This window comes from Oncorhynchus mykiss, chromosome 17 (assembly GCF_013265735.2).
Source record: "Oncorhynchus mykiss isolate Arlee chromosome 17, USDA_OmykA_1.1, whole genome shotgun sequence".
NCBI lineage: Eukaryota > Metazoa > Chordata > Actinopteri > Salmoniformes > Salmonidae > Oncorhynchus > Oncorhynchus mykiss.
This window is the reverse complement of record NC_048581.1, coordinates 68,469,616-68,495,543: the sequence shown is the minus strand read 5'-3', so window position 1 is coordinate 68,495,543 and position 25,928 is coordinate 68,469,616. Positions and strand designations below refer to the sequence as shown.

Sequence of the window (25,928 nt, the reverse complement as noted above, 5' to 3'; positions counted from 1 at the left end):
TTTTTGTTCAGTATATTTAGTAGTACTGATGGAACAATCAAATGAAAGCTAGACAGTCAAGGAGAATCAAAAATTTTTTTTTTTTAAACTGGCATTCCGGGTGCATGCCCATTAATTTTGTTATAATGTCTGAGCATATTAAGACAGCATTAGCCATTGCAAAATGCATAGCATTTCAGGTAATTGGCTTTACAAACTAGTCTCTCAGCTCCATCCCAAACTATGTAGAATTGCTGGGAATTAGCTTCACAATTGCAACATTTTCTCTAAACTCAATGGAAAAAATGTGTAGAATAGCAGAGAATTTGCTTTAAAATTGTACCTTTTTCTCTACACCGTCAATATACCTTTCTAACTAATAGAGTTAGAGTTTACACTTTCTCTTCCAGTGAACTGTGGGAAGGTCAAAATAATTTAACTGTCTACCAAATCTATTAATTTAAAAATGTTACTTCTACTTTCCATTATCATTCACCTGATGATAAAACAAGAGGTCCCTGGGTTGCAGGTTTTCCTGGTCAGGGGAACCCTGGGCAAGAACATTTGTAAACCCCTGGCATAAAGTACCTGTACCCTCCACAATGATTACTATGTATTCATATTAAAGTAATTGCTCCTGTGATTTAAAACACTTTCTATGAAGAATCAAAGCTCTATATCACTCATGCTGGTCTGGTTCCACACTGTGTGTATACACTCTTTGAAAAAAGGGTTCCAGAAAGGTTATTTGGCTGTCCCCATAGTAGAACCCTTTTCGGTTCCAGGGAGAACCCTTTTTGGTTCCATGAAGAACCCTCTGTGAAAAGGGTCCTACATGGAACCAAAAAGAGTTCTTCAAAGGGTTCTCTTATGGGGACAGCCAAAGAACCCTTTCAGGTTCTAGATAGCATATTTATAAGAGTGTATGTAACTGTAATATCACCACCCCCATGGGAGAAGCCTTATTTTTGTGCAGCTATGCCATCCTGACAAAATATTCCCATGCTTTACACAAAAGCACTTTTCCATTGGTTTTATCTGCGCTTAGCTCTGGGAAGATCAAGAGCCCTCTTCTGATTCTCAAAGAATCTCACTGGAGGAAAAATGTAATGGCCTAGACAGATTTTCCAGTTGAAGTCTACTAGTGCCTCATGTTGTAGCTATTTCCTGCAGTCAAATGTCCTAGTGGCCTCATGGGTGGAATGTTATTAGTATTTTTCATAATTTCATAATTAATTAACATTATAACAAATTGAAAAACACAAGAAATACAGGGTTTCTATGTCAAACATTTGTGTTATATTTCTGTCTTCTGTGATGTATATAAAGTCTAATGTTGGGATACAAACTCAGAATTGAATAGATTTCAACTCTATATTTAACACAGTACAGGTATCTTCTTTTTTGTAAGCCCATAAGCATGTGTGTAAGGTGTATACTTTCGTTTTCAAAGTAGATTTATTTATACTACCAAGAAACACTCTGTGTGACCCTGATTTATCCCACTGGGGTAAAAGGTTCAATGTTGGCAAGAATTGTCTTGTTGTGCCAATGCATGGACATGACATGCAGCTCAGTGATCACATTTTTGTCTTTTAAGGGGATTTAGTTTAGAATCTGGGATTCTACTGTTTCTAAAAGGTCTGCCCTTTCTGTACTTTTATTTTCTACTCATGTGCCATGTAAGCAATTCATTTAGCTATAGGTGTGGTGGAGGATGGGAAATAGAGAGCTCTGCGGATGTTGTTATGTCAGCACATGCCCTGCCCATGTTGTATAACTTTACAAGTTCTGCTCCAAGGCAGAGATAACCATCTATCACTGTAAGACCCTCTGAGCAACGAGTCAGTGTTGAGAAGATGTAGCCTACAGTCATAGTAAATGACCACCCCTTGGGGGAAGGAGTCTCCCGGGAACCGGAGATGATGTCCACCAGTAAATTACTAAACTACAACACAATACTTCACTGGCAGGATTCAGGAGAGGCAGCACACCCCGAGATCGTGTTCCGTCTTGTCTACATTCCACAGTGGTCTATGGAGCTCCCATGTGGAAAATTCCACCTCTGTGGATTGAAAGAGAAGAAGGGGTGGCCAGGGGACCACATTAACACAACCTAGTACTGTATGTGATAACCTGTTTCTGTACAACTAGCCTCTATAACAGCTTTACTTGTGTTCAAGAGCATACTGTATTTTATGGCTATTTTTCTCAACAAATGTATTGCCGTGGTGAAACACTGTGTTGCCTACATTTTGAACTTTTGACCGTGCTGTCAGGCTGTGGCTCTTATGTGTCATTGCCAAAAGAAAGATGAGGTGACATCCTAATCCGAAATCAACTAACCAGGGTCAGACTCAGTCCCTCAGGAGTTACAATCAACCCTCCCTCAGCTTCAGCCTTCAGCTCTTAACCACAATCATTAAATGAGATTAGAATATTGGAGCTAGGTTTTTGTATTCAGGGAGCACACAGCACAGCCATGGTCTCCCCCAAGGGAGGGCACTGGATTGGCTCATTGGTTTTCATCAGAGGAATTAATCTTTGCAAACTGACAGCCTAATGTATTTAGATCAGCTTCTAGATAATGATGGATTTCACTTCACGTTTCTAAATAATTGACGACAATGGAACTGACGCAGCAAATCAAAGTATATTTTTCTGCCAAATCAATTCACATGTTTTATGTGAGATGTGTTCATCTACACTAATACCAGCTTGGATTGTCACCAGTTGTCACAAAGTGTCTTCTTGCCTCATGATTGGGTTCTGCTTTGCATCCCCACCTCCTATTATGTCTTAGCTTGTACAATATTGGCCATTAAGCAATGTGTTGGCTACAGGTGAAACTCAAAGCTGCACTCTTTTCTCAAAGAAATATGGCAAAAGAAATTGATGAACATAATTGTAGAACACTACTTAATTATGCAGTTTAAAAAAATCGGAAGAAAAAAAATGTATTTTACAAAAATGTTTTTATTGATTGTAGAAATTATTCTGAAAAGGTATGGAATAGAGTTAAGGGCTTACTTGATACATCTATTTCAACATGCCCATCTAGTGTGGATGTTGACTGGAGGACAATAACAAAACTGGCTGATATTGCCAATCATTTTGCTGATATTGTTACAAAGAAAATGAATTTATAGGGCAGGAATGTAAACACCCATTCTTCCAAACAATCTATTGTCCAATGGATTGATGATCATATTATGAGCAAAAAAAACAGCTATTTTAGTCTACAAATTGTGTCATTAGAGGAGGTGTTAAACCTATTGAAGTCATTACCCGATGGTAAATCTACAAGTTACGATCTTATGGAAATGTTTTACTTCACTGTGCTGCTCCCCAGATTGCAGCTCCACTGAAATACATATTTAATTGGTCACTGGAAAAGGTGCAAATGTATGGAAGCATGCTAAACTGTGTCCAATCATGAAAGACAACAAAGAACCCATTACTCCTGCCAATAGTCGACCAATTAGTCTGCTCTCTTCCCTCAGTAAGATGTTGGAGGGTATTGTGAGTAGACAAATATGGGAGTTCATGGGAAAAAAATTATCTGATTTCAGCCAATCAGCATGCTTATCACAAAACAATCCCACCACCACTGCATTGGTTGACATGACTGACTAGTGGCTCAATGCAATGGATAATGGTAGGTTTGTGGGTGTACTATTTTTAGATTTTAGTGCAGCATTTGATTTAGTGGATCATGAAATAATTTAATCAATATTCTTGCATTATGGGTTTAAGGAGGCAGCATTGAATTTGGTACAGTCATATCTAACTGACAGGAAACAGTCCACCTATGTCAATGGGTTGTTTGATTCCCCTCATGCTTTAAACTGTGGAATACCGCAGGGCAGCTGCCTTGTGCCACTTCTTTACTTTAATATATACCAACAACCTTCCTTATGCATTATCTGAAACTCAAGCTAGTATATTTTCAGATGAAACTACAATTTATACAGCAAGCCAATCGATTCAACAGGTACAGAAAGCTCTACAAGTAGATCTGCAAAATATCAGGGAGTCGGTTTGCTGGTACAAACTTGTTTTGAACACCTCGAAAATCAAGGTTATGTTGGTCTGTTCCACCAGGAATAGGCCAACACAGCATGGGATACAGTTAAGTATGAGAGGAGTACAACTTGAGGAAGTGGCAGAAACAAAACTACTAGGGGTGCAGCTAGACAACTGCTAATCATGGACGTCTCAAATAACTAATCTATGTTAAAAAAAAAAAAACATTTAAAAACTGAATTCATGATCAGAAGGATAGCTAAATATTTACCGGAAAATATTCTTAAGCAAACAACCCAAGCATTAATTGGGAGTCAGGTGAACTACTGTTCTATGGTCTGGGGACATGCATCAGCAAGTGAAATTAGGAGGCTGCAGATTGCACAGAACAAAGCAGCAAGGATTGTTTTAAAGGTGGAGATATGGTTCTTCTGTTGTAGTCATGCTCAATGCTCTTGGTTGGTCATCAATCAACAAGATAATTTAAAAAACCTGCTTATTTTATTTCACAATGTACACAATTTAAAATGGCCAAACTCTATTCACAACAGTATTCAGCTGGTAAGAGTAAATATTAGGAATAGATTGTCCTCTATCTATGTGTTGTCCAGATAGAAAAGAGAAATAAGCAAAATAACATATCGATTTAGAGCAATAAAGAAATTGAATAATATATCTGAGAAAACCAGAAACCTTTTAATTAATAAATTCTAACAATTCTTTAGAACCATTTAAATATAATAAATTGGAAGGTTGTGCGGGACTATGATAGATGAAGGATTATTTATCTGGTCAATATGTCAGCGTATTATGTCTGTTTGTAACCATGTGAAAATAATATGTCAAAATGTGATAGTATTATAAATTGTATTTTAATGTTTAAGGACTCTTGGAAGATTAGTCCTAATGAGGATTAAAAGAGATCCTAATAAAATCAAATCAAATCTCCTGATTGAATGTGTTGCTGGGGAGATTGCAGCCAACCTTGAATGTTGTGCAAGTCCAGACAAAGCAACACATATTTTACCTGAAAGTGTAGGCTGGGAGGAGACTCTAACAGAGACTGTGGCTGTGGCTGGCCCCGGGCCCTCAGGGGGCTCCTGTAACTCCCCATACCCCTATCTACTATGTGACCTGCTTCACCCAGGGGCTCCTCTGACATTTCATTTCCTCAACTGGATCACAGTAATATGCTTTCATCAAATAGTTGTATAAACAAACAGTGTTCTACTGCTCATAGTGTGTCATTCTGCTCCTCTCAGAGTGTCAGGTTCTCTTTCCACTGAGTGCAACCTTTGTCTTCAAATGTGTACTCGAATCACAAACTTAAACATGTTTCAAGGCTGAACATGAAGACGTGTCAATCTCACTATTGTTTAGAGAATCTTGCATGAAAGACCACAATGCGCTATTCAGGACTCTAGAATAGTGCTGTGAATACATTTAAACATGGTATGAAGTCAAAATACATCAGAACACATTCATGTTGAAATGAGATCTGGTATCACAGAATTAAAAAGGTTCTCATTCAGGCAGGGAGCAGAATATACAAGTGCTACTCCTTTCCTGCACTGTAGAATTCCAGGCATGTTGAAACAATGACCTCTCCCTGGAACTGGGATGTCCAAATAGCTGTTCTGGTTAACATAAATTGTACCTGTTTTATACAGGAAGTCTTAATAACATATTGCTCTCACAACATGTGAACTGCAATATCTTAATCATAAATGTTATTCACAAGTAATGTCATAGTGTAACATCACTTATGGACTGTAACATACATGGTGTTTTTCTTGTATCAAACACAACGGATTTTGCATTATTCTGGGGGCTAACTGTGACCATTAAAATACTGTTATTTTGCATACAGATTTCCTGCATTAAGTTTCCTTTTTATCTCCATGTTTTCTTCCATAGTTGCAGTCACCCAGAAAGTGAGCAAATTCCTTGGCCAACGTGTCCAAACAGACTCCACTCTGGTGAGAATGTAAGGAAGGGGAGGAGGGGGAGGATTGGGAGGAGGGTATTTTGATGATATCCCACATTTCCATAGAATTTCTGCCAAAGAATGCACAACTCACATCGGTAGATTGTTGTCAAGCATAGAACAGCCAAAGACAAAGCTATTAAACATACTACTGTGTTGACCTAGAATAATAATAGAATAAAGCCAAAATGGTTCATCCATTTCAACAGTTATTGATTGTTTATACTTTGAGTATGATCATTTTTCATTATCATTTCTTATGCTGAATTGTGAAAATGGATGTGGAACAATACTGCTGAATAATGTTGGGTGTTTGTTGGTGGAATAGTTTTAGTTTCTCAAGGGATGGGATAAGTTCTGTTCTGTCATTCAGAATTTGTCCACAAGGGCTATATTAGGGTGTGGACCAGTATTAAAGGGATACTTCGGGATTTTGGCAATGAATACCATTGATACCATTTTCATGTTTCTGTGTTCAATATTAAGGAAGTTAGAGGTAGATTCACAAGCCAATGCTAATTAGCATTAGCGCAATGACTGGAAGACTACAGGGACAACTGATCCCATAGACTGATAGTCATTGTGCTAACGCTAGTTAGCAATTGCACTAACGTGAGACTCTGGAGAAGTAAATAAAGGACTTAATTGCAAAAATCCCGAAGTATCCCTTTAAGATAGAGGGGGCGAGGCATGCTCTTTTTGCTGCAATGCCATTGGTCCATGCTGTAAGCTAAAATGCCTCTATTTAGGGCAGGTGAAAAGACAATGAGGCTGACATCAGGCACTTCAGGAAAAGGATTGATCTGGACTACTTCGTTTAATTTACCTTTCAAAGGAAATTTACAGAAACTTTTCGGAGACATCGTCTTTACTTTTTGTTTACCTTCAATGATTACTCAGAAATAAAATCAAAAATATGTTTTATTTTGATGAAACTTGATGTTTGATATTTGTGTTTTGTTTTGTTTTTAGATATGGATCAAACGAGAACCAAGAGTTGAAAAGTCAATCTCCAGTAAGGTGAGTCAGATTGGAGACTTCCGGTATCGATGTTAAAACAGGGTATGCAGTGACCCAAACCTTCAACCATTTGATTGATAGGTAGCAGTCGTGATATTGAAATCTCATATTCCACTCAGTATTGCAAAAGTAAAAATCATTACATAAAAAACAATGGGATTCTGGGCCACAGAGGCTTAAGCCCCACCTCTACATATGTCTAACAGGGATAAGGCATTCACCAGGGCCTGGAACACACTGAAGGAATGGAACAGTACAGGAGCAGGTTGCATCTTGTGCCGTGAGAGGCTGGCACACCTACACAGAGGCCCACACACAATACACAGACACATGGAGTGAACTGTACGTAATTCTTCACTCCTCAGTTTTTCCTCAGTGTCTAATGTTCCATTTTGACTAACTTTGTGATTTGTTTTCTGACAAGGATCCAAGGAGTACTCTGCTTTGAATTGGGGCGAATGAAGGAAAAGACCCATAGGCTGACTGGAATTATCCATGCATTCTATCCTTCATTCCACCGGAGTCTGTGTCATGAACCAATCAGATTTCAGTGGTATGAAGAGTAAGAAACATGGAGTTTATCATCAAGAGAAAATACTTGGAGAGTTGGATTCTTTACTCTGAATCTTGACTCAAATCAGTAACTTAGCTGAATTTTACCTGAATTTACAGACAAGATCTAGCCCTGTTCGAAATATAGTTTTGACCATTGTACTGCAGACATAGTGTATGTTGCTACAGATTATGATACAGCATTATGACAGAAACAATTTTTTTTTTTTACATAGATCAGTAAAAGCCTAACAGAGAGGTGCAAACATGAATAACGTTTTATTTCCTGCATTAGATTTAAGGAATGTCGATTGGTGTATGACACAGTTGCAATCTCTACACGAACATGGTGGGCAAGGTCAGATTTTTGTTCATTAACATTATACATTCATGGCAGTTTTGTGACCTGCCATACTCTACTGCTAAAAATGCATCTAAAAAAAACAAGTTGCATCCAACACACAAAATTAGAGTATATGTGGCTAGGGTATACACAATTCAAAGCCCTTACAAAGAACACAATGTTTGTAGTAATTGCAATTTGATGACTCATGACTCACTCTTTGTACATAAATCATGAGGTTTTGAAGTTGTCATACAGACACCCCTAACCCCACCCCTCCTAGTCCATTTTACTCAGCCCTTGTATTCCGGAAGTGGAATATAACTACATGCAAATGGCAAATATCACCCCTAGCAAGTCAGTCAATCAAGGGTATAAAGGCTCATGCAACTTAATCTAACATCTAATTTGATGGAAATGTCTACATTTATGTCAACCAATCATATACTATTATCTTAGTAGTCTCATCTTTATTGTTTGACCTAGAAATGAAAACCATCCTTTTCACATGTACATCAGATATTTATATTCAGAGTGAATCTTTCTTGTTCTAAAGAGAGTTGGTTTTCTCATGCGACTGTACCTGGGTCTCTGTGGTGCAATTAACTACCTTCATTAGCAGTGTGACGCTTCACAGATCTCATTCAAATCGTTAATAACAATGAAAGAGACTGCTGGAAGTCATTTGACAGCTATAGTGTGCTGTTAGTCATCCAGTTATAATGTTTCCATCGCATTAAGATGAAGGAGCATAATGAATGAACAAACAAAGCGATAACAGGACAAATATGGAATGATTAATATCATGGCAATTTCACTAATAGGACTTTGACAGAAAAGGCTCAAACACTACTTGTGATGCTCATTTTAAAATTTGTAGGCATGTTCTAGGCACATTTGTAGCAATATATTGGTTTCATGACCTTTGAGTTCCATCAATCTAAGCTTGCCACCAACTTTCCCACATAATAATCCACACAGCTCAAACATTAACTTTATACAGTATATTAAACAATATTAAACAGAAGAAAAGTCTTCTTAAAAAATGTGAGTACAAGACGTCAAGATACATTTGCCACGCCTTTAACAATGTACAATGTTAGGTCTATGTGTTTTCCACTCTATATTCTAATAGCAACGTAATTAATTGATAATCAACATTCTTCATCTTTTTTACCATCTTACTACAATAAGTCCCTAACTCACACAGTAGATAGTGTAGTGACTTTGTCCTGAACGGGCCTCTCCTGCACCACACACCTCAGCCTGCTGTTCACCTTCCTGTTGGTGGCTATGATCACCAGGGGGCTGAGCGCTGCATACAGCGACGAGAAGAATATGCGCAGGTCTGAGATCAGTGAGGAGTTCATGGTCTTCGTCACGGTGAGGGTGTATACCCACAGTCCATTATCCACCCCATAGAGGACCACATACAGGGTCACCAAGGCAACTACAGCCTTAGCCGCCCGCTGCTCTGCCCCACCGCTGGCCCCAGAGCTGCTGCGGAGTCCCTTCACCTGCTGGCTGTAGCGGTACAGGAACAAAAGGATGACCAGACTGGCCAGGGTCATCATGCCCATAGGTACCACGTCCCTCCCTACCTGGACAGCCCCGTTCACCTGTTTGGACTGCATAGTAGGAAAGCGAACATAGCAGAATTGAACATTAATGCTGTGCTGCATGTTGACCGAGTCATTCCGGGAGCCCAGGGAGAAGGCTATGGATGCCGAGCTCATGGAGGTATTGATGACCCAAAGGGTGAGGAAGATCACTGCCAGGTAGCGAGCCACCAGGACACGGATGGAGGCCCAGCGGGAGCCGGGAGTAGCGATGCTCAGGCACTGGTAGGCACTCAGCACAAAGGTGAGCCAGATGGAGAGGGAGCGAGACGTACGGTAGACAAAGATCACCCCCTGGCAGCCCGTATCCCCGAAGATGTTGACCAGGCGGAAGGTGGCCAGGGTCTCCAGCAGACAGCGCACGCTTACCACCAGCAGGTTGGCACAGGCCAGGTGTAGCACAATGGCGTCAGCAGGAAGAAGCTGATGCTCCTGGTACAGTGCCAGGAGGAATGCCACGATGACAGCAGTGTTTCCTGGAACTCCAACCACAGTGAGAGACAGGTACAGCATTCCCCGGACCACCTCCTCTGATTCCATGGCTGCAGGGATGAAGGATATGAAAATATATGTCATAGGCGTATCAGTATTTGTCAATATATTCAATCATCTCAGAAGGCCATTGCATTCATCAGTTATCTTACCTGAGGGGTATGCTTTATGATGCAGTTGGAGTCTGTAGATCACAAGTCTGTTTGTAAAACAGACCAAAGTCCCCATGTCTAGTGAGTTTCCTCGTATTCTTATACTCCTAGAGTGGTTCAGTAGCCGTAGGGAGTGATCAGCATGGTCCACTGACTTTAGGCTGCTTTTCAGTCTCCCTCCAATTACCTGATATCAATACAGATGACTGCATATTTTCCAGCTGTGTCCATATGGCACCAAAACATATGATTAGGACTGAGGACAGTCAGCCAGAATGGAAATATACTGTAGGTCTCAAGAAGTATCTCAATGGGCTCAATGCATTCCCAGCCAGACCGGTCACTTTCAATACTCATGGACTAGATCTATTGCTCTATTTCTATGGTTCCTTTGAATTGCTTTCTGCTATGGTCCAGCTAAGGACTAACAAGGCTACAGTGCCCCCCTATGGAGAAAGATGTGACAAGATAGATAAGTGTATAATTTTTGCCATAGAGCCCCAGAGTGGAGGTGTAATAATACACACAAAACCTAGCGGTCAAACAGGGAAATGGATCCAATTGTTTTTCCACCATAGGGAATTTTTAGAAACACTTCAAATAATGTCTGTTCTGTAGGCTTACCCTGGCGTGACGTTTTGATAACCATGTCAATCTCTCCCGGTCAAAGTGAGTTTTAGCAATTGTATTCAGGCTCTATTTACTCTGATTTAAAAATGCTAGCATCAAAGTAGACATCATGTAAGACTACAAATCCCTGCACGTTATCTCTAGCTGACACCAGGGTAAGCCTACACAAAACACAGTCCTTCTAAGTGTTTCTAAAATCCCCTACGGGAAAAATTAATGGCGGAAAAACAATTGGAACCATTTCCTTGTTTGACCCCTGGGGTTTTATGGGTATTATGACTCATACTGTGGTACTCTATTAAAAAAGATCTGACCTAGGAGTAAAATGGTTATACCAAACTGAGAAATAATGTGTAATGGCTTTCTTCCGTGGAAGGAGAGGACCAAAATGCAGTGTAGTTCGAGTTTAATAAAAGACGATAACACTACACAAATACAAAATAACAAACGTGGCCAAAAAAAAAAAAAAAAAAAAACAGTCCTATCTAGTGCAGAGCACACAAAGACAGGGAACAACCACCCACAAACCCCAACACAAAACAAGCTACCTAAATATGGTTCCCAATCAGAGACAATGACTAACACCTGCCTCTGATTGAGAACCATATCAGGCCATACATAGAAACAGACAAACTAGACACACATAGAATTCCCACCCAGCTCAGGTCCTGACCAACACTAAAACAAGGAAAACACAAAAGAACTATGGTCAGAACGTGACATAATATATGAGCACTGTGTGGTTTGTTTTACTTGTGATTGATGCTTGTAATGAAATGAGTAACAAGTGAAACAAAGAGCATGTTTCAAATCAAATCAAATTTTATTTGTCACATACACATGGTTAGCAGATGTTAATGCGAGTGTAGCGAAATGCTTGTGCTTCTAGTTCCGACAATGCAGCAATAACCAACGAGTAATCTAACCTAACAATTTCACAACAACTACCTTCTACACACAAGTGTAAAGAAAGGAAGAATATGAATGGCATAGGCAAGATGCAGTAGATGGTATCGAGTACAGTATATACATATGAGATGAGTAATGTAGGGTATGTAAACATTATATTAACTGGCATTGTTTAAAGTGGCTAGTGATACATTTTTTACATACATTTTTCCATTATTAAAGTGGCTGGAGTTGAGTCAGTATGTTGGCAGCAGCCACTCAATGTTAGTGGTGGCTGTTTAACAGTCTGGTGGCCTTGAGATAGAAGCTGTTTTTCAGTCCCTCGGTCCCTGCTTTGATGGACCTGTACTGACCTCGCCTTCTGAATGATAGCGGAGGGAACAGGCAGTGGCTCGGGTGGTTGTTGTCCTTGATGATCTTTATGGCCTTCCTGTGACATCTGGTGGTGTAGGTGTCCTGGAGGGCAGGTAGTTTGCCCCCGGTGATGCGTTGTGCAGACCTCACTACCCTCTGGAGAGTCTTACGGTTGTGGGCGGAGCAGTTGCCATACCAGGCGGTGATACAGCCCGACAGGATGCTCTCGATTGTGCATCTGTAAAAGTTTGTGAGTGCTTTTGGTGACAAGCCAAATTTCTTCAGCCTCCTGAGGTTGAAGAGGCGCTGCTGCGCCTTCTTCACCACGCTGTCTGTGTGGGTGGACCAATGAAGTTTTTCCGTGATGTGTACGCCGACGGAACTTAAAACTTACTACCCTCTCCACTACTGTCCCGTCAATATGGATAGGGGGGTGCTCCCTCTGCTGTTTCCTGAAGTCCACGATCATTTCCTTTGTTTTGTTGATGTTGAGTGTGAGGTTATTTTCCTGACACCACACTCCGAGGGCCCTCACCTCCTCCCTGTAGGCCGTCTCGTCGTTGTTGGTAATCAAGCCTACCACTGTAGTGTCGTCTGCAAACTTGATGATTGAGTTGGAGGCATGCATGGCCACGCAGTCGTGGGTGAACAGGGAGAACAGGAGAGGGCTCAGAATGCACCCTTGTGGGGCCCTCAGCGGGGTAACAGGGCGGGGTCGAGACCCAGGGTCTCGAGCTTGATGACGAGTTTGGAGGGTACTGTGGTGTTAAATGCTGAGCTGTAGTCAATGAACAGCATTCTCACATAGGTACATGTATTCCTCTTGTCCAGATGGGTTAGGGGAGTGTGCAGTGTGGTTGCGGTTGCGTCGTCTGTGGACCTATTGGGGCGGTAAGCAAATTGGAGTGGGTCTAGGGTGTCAGGTAGGGTGGAGGTGATATTTTCCTTGACTAGTCTCTCAAAGAACTTCATGATGACGGAAGTGAGTGCTACGGGGCGGTAGTCATTTAGCTCAGTTACCTTAGCTTTCTTGGGAACAGGGACAATGGTGGCCCTCTTGAAGCATGTGGGAACAGCAGACTGGGATAAGGATTGATTGAATATATCCGTAAACACACAAGCCAGCTGGTCTGCGCATGCTCCAGGCGTCTGGAGATGCCCTTGCGAGGGTTAACACATTTAAATGTTTTACTCATGTCAGCTGCAGTGAATGAGAGACCGCAGGTTTTGGTAGCGGGCCATGTCATTGGCACTGTATTGTCCTCAAAGCAAGCAAATACGTTTTTTAGTCTGTCTGGGAGCAAGACACCCTGGTCCGCGTCAGGGCTGGTTTTCCTTTTGTAATCCGTGATTGACTGTAGACCCTGCCACATACATCTTGTGCCTGAGCCGTTGAATTGCGACTCTACTTTGTCTCTGTACTGACGCTTAGCTTGTTTGATTGCCTTGTGGAGGGAATAGCTACACTGTTTGTATTCGGTCATGTTTCCGGTCCTGATTAAAAGCAGTGGTTCTTGCTTTCAGTTTCGGGAGAATGCTGCCATCAATCCACGGTTTCTGGTTTGGGAATGTTTTAATAGTTGCTGTGGGTACGACATCTCCGATGCACTTGCTAATAAACTCGCTCACCCAATCAGTGTATTCGTCAATGTTGTTTAACGCAATGCGGAACATATCCCAATCCACGTGATCGAAGCAATCTTTAAGCGTGGAATCTGATTGGTCGGACCAACATTGAACAGACCTGAGCGCGGGAGCTTCCTGTTTTAGTCTCTGTCTATAGGCAGGAGCAACAAAATGGAGTCGTGGTCAGCTTTTCTGAAAGGAGGGCGGGGGAGGGCCTTATATGCGTCGTTAGAATAAAGTTAGAATAACAATGATCCAGGGTTTTACCAGCCCTGGTTGCACAATCGATATGCTGATAGAATTTAGAGAGTCTTGTTTTCAGATTAGCCTTGTTAAAATCCCCAGCTACAATGAATGCAGCCTCAGGATATGTGGTTTCCAGTTTACATAGAGTCAAATAAAGATTGTTCAGGGCCATCGATGTGTCTGCTTGGGGGGGGATATATGCGGCTGTGATTATAATTGAAGAGAATTCTCTTGGTAGATAATGCCGTCGACATTTGATTGTGAGGAATTCTAAGTCAGGTGAACAGAAGGACTTGAGTTCCTGTATGTTGTTATTGATGTCATTGACGTCTCACTGTCATTGTCACCTCTGTCAGAGATGAAAGTGATGCTGAAGCAAGACACCATGCTCTATCAAAACACATAAGAAGTTAATAAAAAAATATATCTTCCTGTAAGTGGATCCCACTCCAAGGAGTGTATACATATTAGTGTACACCTCTACCCCTCCTCATTAGTCTTTAATAAGACATAATGTCTCCCACAGAGAGCGATGGGGATACGAGTAGGGTGGCAGAAGAAATAGGACAGGAGAGTAAATAACTTGGTGAACAGAGTAGCTTTTAGAGATTTTCAACAGTCATCTCTAGTTTGTGACAACCTCTTTGAGGCAATGAATAATAAGTCAATAAAGTAATTAGAAGCGGGGGGGGGGGGGGGGGGTCTGGTCTTTGGAGGAAACACATTAAAACCATCTGCTCACTGACTCGGAACACATGATCAAATCCCCAGAGAAGAACATGCATGAGCATGCTCTTTAATTAGTCCTGTACTCATATAAACGTTTTGATACACACATGGGGAAATAACACCTTTACATTATGTAACCCAGAGAGTGCTTCCAGGATGTGTTTAGCAAATTAAATTAAAATGTCACCTTCACCTTTATCAAGGATTCTTTAGTATTGGTTGACTTTCTTCTAAGTTTGACTATTAGTCAAAGGGCTGTGCAGTCTAAATGACACATTATTGGAGCAACACTTAATTACAAATGTACACTGTCTGGATTGCATAGTGCAGAAGAGTATTGGTGGAACAGGATGATTGTTTTGGAAAACTCTAAGTAGAACCATACAGGGTTCTTTGGTTTGTCCCCATAGGTTAACCCTTTTGGTGCTGGGTAGAACCCTTTACAGATGGTTCTATCTAGAACCCTCTGTGTAGGGTTCTTCAAAAAAATCACTGTATATGGTTATTTCTAGAACCCACTATGAACGATTCCACCAGCCTTATTTGCCTTTAAAATGTTATTATCTATGGCAATACATTATATACTGTGTATCATAAGGCCTTTCTTTGAAGGCCTAGTTATACCCTAACACAGGTTTACTGGCCACATCAGGCCTGCAAGTCACATTATGCTGGCTTGCAAAGTGATATGTAATTCCTATTGGAATCCAGCCATAGTTAGGATATCCAACAAGTGAAATTGTTAATCACCCTCAACCTGCATTCAGTATGACTGCCAGGTAGGGAATATTGAATACTGAGACTACCTCATTCACCTAACCTGGAACAAACATCTCAGTAATGGGTGAAATAAATCCAACCGATTGTATTAGTTTAGAAAACTGTATGTTATTTATCTTTGTGTGGCAAAAAATTTATTAACCAATCAATGTAAATGCAAAAACACATATTACACTAAGAATTTTGAAAATCTCACTGCAATAGAACATGCTGGGAAATATTATATATGCTTTTATGTAGAACCCTTCTTGCCTTCCAAAGAATCCGTATTGCCTTCCAAAGAATCATCAAAGGACCCTTTCTTCCAAAAACGGTTCTTCGGATATTAAAGGTTCTCTGTAGAAGCCTTTGCCTTACAAAGAACCCTTGTCTTCCAAAAAGGGTTCTTCTGATCAAAACGGTTCTTGGTAGAATCTTATCCCTCTGCAAAGAACCCTTTTGGAACCCTTTTTTTCTAAGAGTGTAGGTGAATAAAGCAGTATTAAGAATAGAGAATAGAACATCAGAATATAAGGTTACTCTCCCATTGCTCCCAATTAGAACAGACATCTGTTATTGCTGGATAATGACCTGTGCTGCTGTGTGCCAAGGTGACATACTCCCAGGACAGGAGATAACAGAGGAGAGCAGTGTAAGGGGCCAGCTGTGCATGTTAAAACCCTCTAAATGACTTCCTAATAGCTTCATCAAGCTGCTTTTACATCAACAATAACAAAAACCTCTGCTGGGGTATGGGAACACGAAGACTGAATCTTACCCCTTGACTAGTTTTGCCAAATTATTACTTTTTTTTTCTTTAATTTAAGTTCCAATAGAATATGGCCATTGATTGCTGCCATCAAAACAATGTAGAGTTGTTCTTATTCTTGTTTACATATTGTAGTGGTTCTTACATCTTTAGGAGGGGTGGGGTGAGTGTTCTAATGTTGTCCCCTAATAGTCCCCACAGACTAGAACATGCTATATATTGAAATGACAGGGGCAATTAACCACAATGAATGCTCAATACTGTGTTCATGCTTCTTTATCAATAGTTGCAGGTAAGAATATGCTTCTGCAATCCTAGTCTAATAGAGAGTGCAATAAGTAACATTTGTTCACAGTTGGTGTATTCATAAATCTGTTTAACAAACTTCATTTTCTGTCTCTATTCTTCAGTGTGGTACCCAAGTTAAGTGTCATGTTGGATCTCTGTGTCACCATTAAAGGGGTGTCCTTCCTGTTGCAAACAGGGTTAGGGTTCCTGGGGAACACCCTGGTGCTGCTGGCCTACACCCAGGTCGTCTACTCTGAGTACCGACTCCAGCCTGTGGACATAATTCTCTGCCACCTAGCCTTCGTTGACCTGCTGCTGCTCCTCACCCGCTGCGTCCCCCAGACTATGACTGTGTTTGGCCTGCGTGACCTGCTGAATGACCCGGGCTGCAAGGTGGTCATCTACACTTACCGCATCACCCGGGCTCTGTCAGTGTGCATCACCTGTATGCTCAGTGTGTTCCAGGCAGTGACCATCGCCCCTGCAGGTGGACCCTGTTTGTCCAGGCTTAAGGCCCGGCTTCCTAAGCTCATCGTGCCCACCATCGCAGGGCTGTGGCTCTTCAACATGGCTGTATGCTTCGCAGCTCCACTTTTCTCTATTGCCCCTCGCAACGGCACGGTGCCTGCCTTCACCCTCAACCTGGGCTTCTGCCATGTGGACTTCAGGGACAGGCTGTTCTACAAGATCAATGGAGTGGTTGTCTCTACACGGGACTTTGTCTTTGTGGGGCTCATGTTGTGGTCCAGTGGCTACATCCTTCTCCTCCTCCACCGTCACAGCCGCCAGGTGAGAAGCATCCGACGATCATCCCAGGGTGGAGGAGCTGAGACTAGGGCTGCCAAGACAGTGATCACCCTGGTGGTGTTGTATGTTGTATTCTTCGGCATAGACAATATCATCTGGATTTACATGCTGACGGTAGATAAGGTGTCTCCAGTGGTAGCTGACATGAAGATCTTCTTCTCCTCCTGTTATGCCTGTCTCAGCCCCTTTTTCATCATCAGCTCCAATAAGAAGGTCAAGAGTAAGTTGGTGTGCGTGGCAGCTGACCAAGAGCAGCCATCAGTCGACACACAGGACTCCAATGACAAGATGTAAAATGCTCCCAAAATTCTGGGCAGATTTATTTTCTTTTTCTGGGGCTATTAATTCCTCATGGAGGGTTTTGCTGTGATTAATTTGTGTGATTATGCATATGTAGCCTACTTGTTATAGGCATTTTATTTATTTGTGTAAATTATTGACCGTTTTCAGGATTTTAGATTGAACTAGTCTGACCTGAGGTTTGAAACTATATTATCATTATATTGGACAAGCAGGAACTGTGAAGATAGACTGCAAATACAGTAGCATAAAATACAACAATGTCGTCCAGCTATACTTTTTTTTTTTTTTAAATAGCTATATGAAATGCAATGGAAATGAACATAATATTTACAAAAAAATAATAAAAAAAATATTTTCTATTCTGTTCTATGTAGCTTTTTACTGTATTCCATACGCATATATTTTATTGTAGAGTACGCTCTAGCTGTCACAGGTTTTCCATTGGAATGTGGAGTTTCCACAGGCCACACGCGCAGCGGTTGGCTGCACAGATTTGACAGTTCTGACAGAAATGTCAACAAACAAGCAGGCTCCGATCAACCCGGAAAAAGGAAGTGCAAGAGCCTAAAAATAGTTGTTTCGGTGTGCATTCCTGGGAATTCGACTTCAAATACAACTGATAGCAACGATTGGTGAAATCGTTTTGATAACTGCAGTAAAAGAGAGTTACTCATAAATCATTGCAATCCCTACAGGTGAGATGCTGCTCACGTTAACTGGATAGTTTACGTCGTCGAGCCGCGCGCCACTCCTGGGCTGAAGAAGAGCTGGCGAGATAACTCTTTGTTTAATGGTAGCTAGCTTGCTAACGTTACTTGTTTCTAATCTATATAATGTAAATGTGGCACGAGTCTGTTTACCTATTTTGAATGGTGGCAAGTTCCAACGTGTTTTGTACGAGTTGAAAAGTATAGCCGAGTTTGCATGAATGATGGCGAAGCAGAGCTAGTTTGAAAATCACACTGCGACATCCCGCTTGATGATACTGCTCTGGGATGATGGTTTTACTGGCTGTTTTTAGAATGATCACTAGTACAGAGTTTCACCTGAACACAATTGAACAATTGTATCACCTATCTTCAACCACATTATCCTTTGGGCTAAGTTGAGATGAGTTGAATTTCTATATAGTTATTTTTTGTAATGGGGGTTACAATTGTACATGCAGCACAATGACGTGCTACAGTAAGCTACAATTAGCTAGCAGTGGTAATTTCTGGTATTGAGTGAACATGTTGTGGAAAGGCCCATTGTACTCCACAATGTCATTGTTTTTGCTTCATCTCTAATGTTCTCTTCTTTGTTTTTGTTGTTACACAAGCCTGGGTTGCAGCCAGATCTTATCTGTCCCTGTGTCCCCTCTGAAATGACCTGACACTGAGTGTTCACCACAATCATAAGACAATGGCGAGAATAGCATGGTATCAAGAGAAGGTAAGACATGCTGGACTTACTGACAATGTAATGAGGGTCTAAAATCCCTTACATGGTATAATAAAACTGAAGTGTGTCCATGTGTCAACAGATCGGTGCATATGATCAGCAGGTTTGGGAGAAGTCTCTGGAACAGGCTGAACTTAATGTAAGTTCATGATGTTTGGTCTAATATGCTCATATTTCACTAGCAATTAGATTAATGTCATATGTGATCAGTATTTGTTAGAAAGATAACTGTCTCTCACACAGGGCATGGACTGTAAACCAAAGAGGTCCGGTCATGTCAAGCCAGACCTCATTGATGTTGATTTAGTAAGAGGTGAGTATCCATTTATTACAAGGTGTATATGTATGCTCATTTGCACTATTTGCTTATTGGATGGATATGGTGCATGCAACGCTATAGATTGTCTCTCTTCTTTTTCAGGGTCTACATTCGGCAAGGCCAAGCCCGATAGTCCATGGACGGCGTTGACCCGTAAGGGCCTGGTCAGGGTGCTCCTCTTCCCCTTCTTCTTCCAGTGGTGGATCCAGGTGACCTCCAGGTCCATCTCTACCTGTATCCTGTTGCTCTACTTCATGCAAGGTAAACTCACCTCTCACCTTAACGTTACTTTAGGAATGATGCAGATGTATGCTGTGGACCCTAAATGGGTCTGTAACTCTCAGTCCCCTAAATAGTATATTAATGGTTTTCTCTCTGTAGTGGCAGCAGCAATGTTGTACGTGGAGGTTCCTGCAGCCAGTGCTAGTGAGCAGTTGGGGCCTATGTGTCTTATGTTATTGCTGGGGACAGTGCACTGCCAGATAGTGTCCACAGAGTCCAACCGGAGCCCTTCAGTCAGTCCTGTCAGCAGCAGCAGCACCAGCCCTGCACGCAGGAGGAGGTATGGTTCTTATTGCCAGTAACACACACACACTGCTAACACACACACACTGCTAACACACACACACTGCTAACACACACACACATGCTGTTCACAAACATGCTGTTCACAAACATGGTGCTCACACACATGGTGCTCACACACATGGTGCTCACACACATGCTGTTCGTACACACCCTTTTATACACTTGCGCAAACTGCTCCCACACTGTATTACATGTTCCCTTATTTTCTCACCCTTCATTCAGGCTAAGGAAGGGTAAAGGATTAAAGAGGACAGAGGGACAGGGGAACGACAGTGACACTGAGCTGCAGCTTTGGCAGCTGGAGGAAAACCAAAGGTTGTACAGATCAGAGGAGAGAAGGGTAAGGCCAAACAAACAATGATCAGATCCTTTACCTAATCATAAAACAATGACTGTTTGAGTCAAGCAGTCATTAACAGAGTTCCAGTTTTTCCTTTTATTCAAATGTCAACATTTGTTTCCTTTGTGTTGCCTTAGCAAACTTGTATAGAGGGTTGTAAGGCTGGGTTTTTGTCTGTGATTTACATTTTGGGACACTGGATTTGCTGTTTTATCCAGATAATTCTATTTCTGTTTTTGATGTTGTCCAGACAAATCAGAGAAAGTCAGGCTTTGGGGCCTCTGATGAGCTTTCCAGTGAGGAGGAAGAGGATGATAAGGAAGCAAAACCACCCACTAGTGTAGCTGGACCAACACCTACCACTGTCCTCAGGAAGAGACACCTTCACTCCTTCTCAAATCCCTCACCACCTGAGGTAAACCCTAAGACAGTGAGTCCTGCTCTTTGTAGCCTGAGTGAAAGGTGGACATTTAGTTTGACCAGTCCTATTATTTGCACAGGAGGAAAGTAGTGGAGGTGCCAAGGACACTAAGGTGAACCCTCGTGAAGTGGAGCACCTGAGGATCGAGGGCTCGCGCCCGGCTTCTGACACAGATGATACTATGTGGGAGGATCTTCTTCAAGGGCCTGACTCCGCTTCCACTGGCAGCAGTGAGGGGGAGGGGCGGTACTGCCCTGGCCTGACTCTTCCCCCTTCCACCACTCTCAGCAGTGATGATGAGAACCTACAGCAGGTGGGTCTACACCACCATACCCTGTCAACTAATATGTAACCTCAAAAAGGCTTAGTATATCAGCACACCAACTTTTTCTCCTCACAGGGCCAACTATCGTGGCTGCAGGCGTGCCACCCATCCAGAGACCGGGTCAGTGCCATCATCTGGGAGCAGGGGGAGTGCAAGAAAGCAGACATGTCAGTACTGGAGATCAGTGGGATCATCCTCACACGGGTACACCTCCTATGACCACTTCATTACACTCACTGATGCCATTTTGGTACAATTAACACACGTTCAATACAGAGTGAATGCTGGTGTGTAATGCTTTAGGGCTGGAATGGGTTTCTTAAATAGAAACACCATACTGGCTCTGTACTCTGTGCCCCATAACTCTGTCCTCCTAACAGAGGTGATATCTTCTCTGTAGGTGAAGGTGGTGGAGCAGGGCATGGGTTACCTAGCCCTGGGGGGGTTGGTCACTGCCACACTGGTGCTGCTTCCCTTTGGCTTCCGCCTGGCACAGCGGCTGGACATGACACGCCTGAGTTCCCTGTCTCTGGCTGAGCTGGCTGTCATGGCGGTGGGGCCACCCGACGCCAAGACCTACGCCTTCCTCTTCATCACCACTGTGGAGAGGCTCTGCCTTACAGGCCTCTTCTTCTTCATGATGTGTGTGGCAGAGAGGACCTACAAACAGGTCCGCATGTTAGTCCCACTGTTGTAGACTCACTACAACACAATGAATACGCTGTAAATGGTGTGGCTGTTTCTCTTTCAACAGAGGCTTGTTTTCGCCAAACTCTTCAACCACATCACATCAGCACGAAAGGCCAAAAAGTCGGAAATCCCCCACTTCAGGCTGAAGAATGTGCAGAACATTAAGATGTGGCTGTCGCTCCGCTCCTTCCTCAAGGTCTGAGTTCTTCTCACTACTCAGATGCCTTTACTTCAGCGTATGGTTTTGCCACTAGGGGAGGATGAAGCCCCTGCCCTCATTGAAATGTCCCCAAATATTTTTTCCTCATAACCACAGAGACGTGGGCCCCAGCGTTCTGTTGATGTCATCGTCTCCTCCATATTCCTCCTGGCCCTTTCTATCGCCTTCATCTTGTGTACACAGGTCAGACATATCTATAAAAAGAGTATACTTTGTTTGATAAATACACAAGATTCCAGTAAACACACCATGATTTACCATCCACATAAAAAAATACCTGTTGTAAGACTGAATGTGCATTTGTTAAGCTCCTACCTGTATAAACAGAATAGATTTAAGATAATGAGTACTCATTTTCTATATCTAACTGCCAGCTCCTAAACAGTCACCACACATTCCTGGACTCTGAGACCAACTGGGAGCTCATGGTGTGGGGTTCTTCTCTCATCCTCTTCCTGCTCCGCCTGGCCACCCTGGGCTCCGAGACCAACTGTAAATACAGCAACGTGTCAGTGCTGCTTACCGAACAGGTAAGGCCCCCTGCTATACACACACACACACACACACAATCAGGGTTCGCATTAACACAGGATTCTGCATTTTTTATGCAGAAAGGGAAAGATAGAAAAAAAGATCTGCTGCATTTTATAAACACAGATTTTAAAATGCTTCTTCTTGTAAATTCTGCTCGGCTTCAGTCAGGGTTCGCTCCAAATCATGAATGGAAAAGGTCTAATTTCGTGCATCAGTTGCACTTCTACACTCGGATGAAATATCTTTGCTCTTGTCATTGGATCACTAGACAGCGTTCTGACTGATGTAGGCTACTTTTCTCTGGTACTTTCCTCCGGTCTAGTTTTTCTCTGGTAGCAAGTTAAAATGCAAGATTAACTTCAAACAAAACTTCAGGAAATGTAGGCGGCTATATTATTTTTGTGATAAACATTAGAAATATGGCCATGCATCATTTTTGCAAAAAATACCTTGCTTTTTCATTGTAAGCTAACTTACTTGTGTGGCTGCTAGCAAATAGTGTTACCCTTCTGTTGTCATCTGATGAAAACAATTTTCTGCCAAATGTGTTGCACAGCCAGCTACAACTGGGTATTCCACGTGGAGAAGCTTCTAGAAACAATGGGGTAGTTCAATGCAGTAGTGAAATGCATGTGCGTGTCTCTTTTGATGTTTGAGAGAACTTGATTGATGTTGTTTTTGGCCAATGAATGCATGATGTCCGTTGAGTGTTCACTACTTTAACATAGATGTGCTATGATATTAAGCTAGTGATGTTTCAAATGTCCTCTTTGGACACGTTTACCGAAACAGTCCACTCACACCAACGTGTGTTAGCTGAGACATGCACCATAGTTCACTGCCTTGGATGGAGAAACACATTGCTAATACTAGCTACACCAAGCACCTCTGCGACCTTCATTTCTTGATCATGGATATTATATTCAATCTCCTCTGGAGGACGTGTGGGTCACACGGTTACAACGGGTAAAGTAGTTCTCCGATCACAAGAACGCAGCCAAGTAGGATTCACATCAACATCAAAGCTCTTCTCTTTCCCTCTGGACATGCACAGGTGCCTTCTGGGAATAATTAAGTGCTTTGCAATAAAAGTCTTAAAGAGTACTGTCAGTAATAATGACTCAATATAGTTTCAGAATAAAAGTATGATACAAAAATCTATGCTACAACTCTATTGAAGCAAAAACTTTAATACATCTCCCTCTCAATTATTTTCTTATTTCAGATCAACTTGTATCTTAAGATGGAAAAGAAGCCCAACAAGAAAGAAAATTTGAACATAGTGAACAATGTTCTGAAGCTTGCAACAAAACTAATGAAAGTAAGGATGTCTCTCAACTTCAACCCATCATGACTTTTTTGACTTTAGTCAAATCTACTGGGCTGAGAGGCCTCCCGAGTAACACAGCGGTCTAAGGAACTGCATCGCAGTGCTAGCTGCGTTACTACAGATCCAGGTTTGATACCGGGCTGTATCACAGCCGGCCGCAACTGGGAGATCCATGAGGCGACGCATAATTGGCCCAGCGTCGTCCGGGTTTGGGGAGGGTTTGGCCGGCCAGGATGTCCTCCCAGACGCATGCACAGTGACACGGTCGCCAGGTGTACGGTCACCAGGTGTTTCCTCCGACACATTGGTGTGGCTGGCTTCCGGGTTAAGCGACATTGTGTCAAGAAGCAGTGCGGCTTGACGGGGTTGTGTTTCGGAGGACGCACGGCACTCCACCTTCACCTCTCCCGAGTCCGTACGGAAGTTTCAGCGATGGGACAAGACTGTAACTACCAATTTGGGAGAAAAAGGGGGTCAAAAAAATGTATCATAAGAAATAAAAAAAAATCTACTGGGCTGGTAGTTGTTTATTCAGCATAACGTGCAGTGAAAGCATCTCTGACTGGATTTCATACCAACCCTTTTACAGGAGCTTGACACCCCCTTCCGACTGCTGGGGCTGACTGTGAACCCTCTCATCTATAACATCACACGCGTGGTCATCTTGTCTGCAGTCTCCGCTGTGGTCAGCGACCTGCTCGGTTTCAACATCAGAGTGAGTGGAGACACTTCTAATCCTACAATGCTGTTGCTTAACACTAATATTTTTGCGATACAGTGAATCTTCACCTTTGTCAGAGTTGTTTTCCTCCTGGCACATGTGCATTAACTTCCAAAAGTGAGTATATATGCTGGGTTTTTAAATGTGCCCTCTTTGTTGTCTCTCTTACAGCTGTGGAAGATTAAGCCTTAATGTGAACTTGCTAAACCACTAACTGTTGGATACTGGAGACTCTGCCAACTCCTACCATCCACAGCTGGCAATCTGTGCAAAGTGTGCAAACCTACTGAGTGATCGCCTATGCATCTCTGTGCCTTCCCAGAAACATTGAACTTTAAATTACACAATACCATTGTGGTCATACACAAGCATGAGCTCTTTACAATCAATGATACACACATCCCTGGCTACGGAATCATTGTAGCCTGAACTGATCTGCTGTAGCAGTTCCAGTTCCAGTGCCAAGACCTGGACCTGGCCACTTCCTGGTTCTTACTCTGAGAAACAGTAGCCAATGGGTGCCTTCTGAACACTGAGAAATATGTTGACCATTTGAATGTGAACCATTTCAAGACGTGGAGAAAGGATGGAATAGGAAACAAGAATGAACAAACTGTTATGAAAGAATTTGACATTCCAGCGTCGTTTGACATGTACTCGGTCGGCTGTTAGACAGCGTAAAATACTTTTAAGATGAAAAATGTTAATACAGATCTTCAAAATTGGTTACTGAACTAAATTGATTAATTGCTTTGTTTTATAGGAAATATTTAACTCTACTCTAAACCAATTTTGTGATATTTTAAGGGCAACGTGCTGTAGCTTTTATTGGGGCTTTATTTATTTGGGGTTTGTCATTATTTCATTTCATTACTGACATAATAGTACACATAGATTGTAACATTTGGACCGCCATAATGACCTTAATACTGAAGACCATTATGTTCTGCTAAGCAACTATTCACAGATAGTGTAGTTTGATAAAAACAAATGTTAATAGGCTATAAATTAGGTTACGTTTTATTTCCTTTGATAATAAATATTTTATTATTTTACAATTATTTTATTACTGCTGTCTGGTCAGTGCACATAATTTTCTCACTTCCACTGCCTACATAAGTACATTACATAACTGTGTATATTAAGTAAAAAATACTTTAAAGAACTACAGACTTACTAAACATACATGATTCGTTTGTAAATTATGTCTGAATGTTGAAGTGTGCCCCTGGCTGTCCATAAATTAAAAAAGTGCAGTCCGGTTCAATGAATTCTACTTTTACTTTTGATACTTAAGCATATTTTAGCAATTACATTTACTTTTGAAACTTAAGTATATTTAAAGCCAAATACTTTTAGACTTTTACTCGAGTAGTATTTTACTGGGTGACTTATACTTGAGTAATG

At 41.8% G+C, this 25,928-nt stretch overlaps 3 protein-coding genes across 5 annotated transcripts; 2 read left to right on the top strand and 1 right to left on the bottom strand.

The window, feature by feature from the left end:
* Positions 1–7,809: 7,809 nt before the first annotated feature.
* On the bottom strand, positions 7,810–10,758 carry LOC110494460 (olfactory receptor class A-like protein 1). Its single transcript, XM_021569534.2, has 2 exons — positions 10,171–10,758; positions 7,810–10,068 (listed from the first exon to the last, which is right to left on the bottom strand). Exons 1-2 carry the CDS (start codon positions 10,244–10,246, stop codon positions 9,110–9,112), a joined length of 1,035 nt encoding a protein of 344 aa, XP_021425209.1. The 5' UTR covers positions 10,247–10,758; the 3' UTR covers positions 7,810–9,109.
* A 5,850-nt stretch (positions 10,759–16,608) lies between these two features.
* Positions 16,609–17,849, top strand: LOC110495189 (olfactory receptor class A-like protein 1). The gene has a single exon (XM_021570507.2). It carries the CDS (start codon positions 16,625–16,627, stop codon positions 17,579–17,581), a length of 957 nt encoding a protein of 318 aa, XP_021426182.1. The 5' UTR covers positions 16,609–16,624; the 3' UTR covers positions 17,582–17,849.
* A 189-nt stretch (positions 17,850–18,038) lies between these two features.
* Positions 18,039–25,785, top strand: LOC110494459 (putative homeodomain transcription factor 2). 3 transcript variants are annotated; one of them, XR_002469277.2, is made up of 17 exons: positions 18,039–18,383; positions 18,912–19,024; positions 19,116–19,172; positions 19,277–19,346; positions 19,455–19,613; positions 19,734–19,914; positions 20,163–20,280; positions 20,531–20,695; positions 20,781–21,014; positions 21,102–21,230; positions 21,427–21,696; positions 21,781–21,912; positions 22,033–22,119; positions 22,311–22,466; positions 23,696–24,245; positions 24,390–24,515; positions 24,693–25,785. XR_002469277.2 is itself a non-coding variant. In XM_021569532.2 (17 exons), exons 2-17 carry the CDS (start codon positions 18,995–18,997, stop codon positions 24,711–24,713), a joined length of 2,031 nt encoding a protein of 676 aa, XP_021425207.1. In that variant the 5' UTR covers positions 18,040–18,285; positions 18,912–18,994; the 3' UTR covers positions 24,714–25,785. The 3 variants fall into 3 exon arrangements, 2 of the variants coding, with proteins under 2 accessions (XP_021425207.1, XP_021425206.1); XM_021569532.2 differs by having other exon boundaries at positions 18,040–18,285; positions 23,696–23,791; XM_021569531.2 differs by having other exon boundaries at positions 18,040–18,383; positions 23,696–23,791.
* Positions 25,786–25,928: the final 143 nt, after the last annotated feature.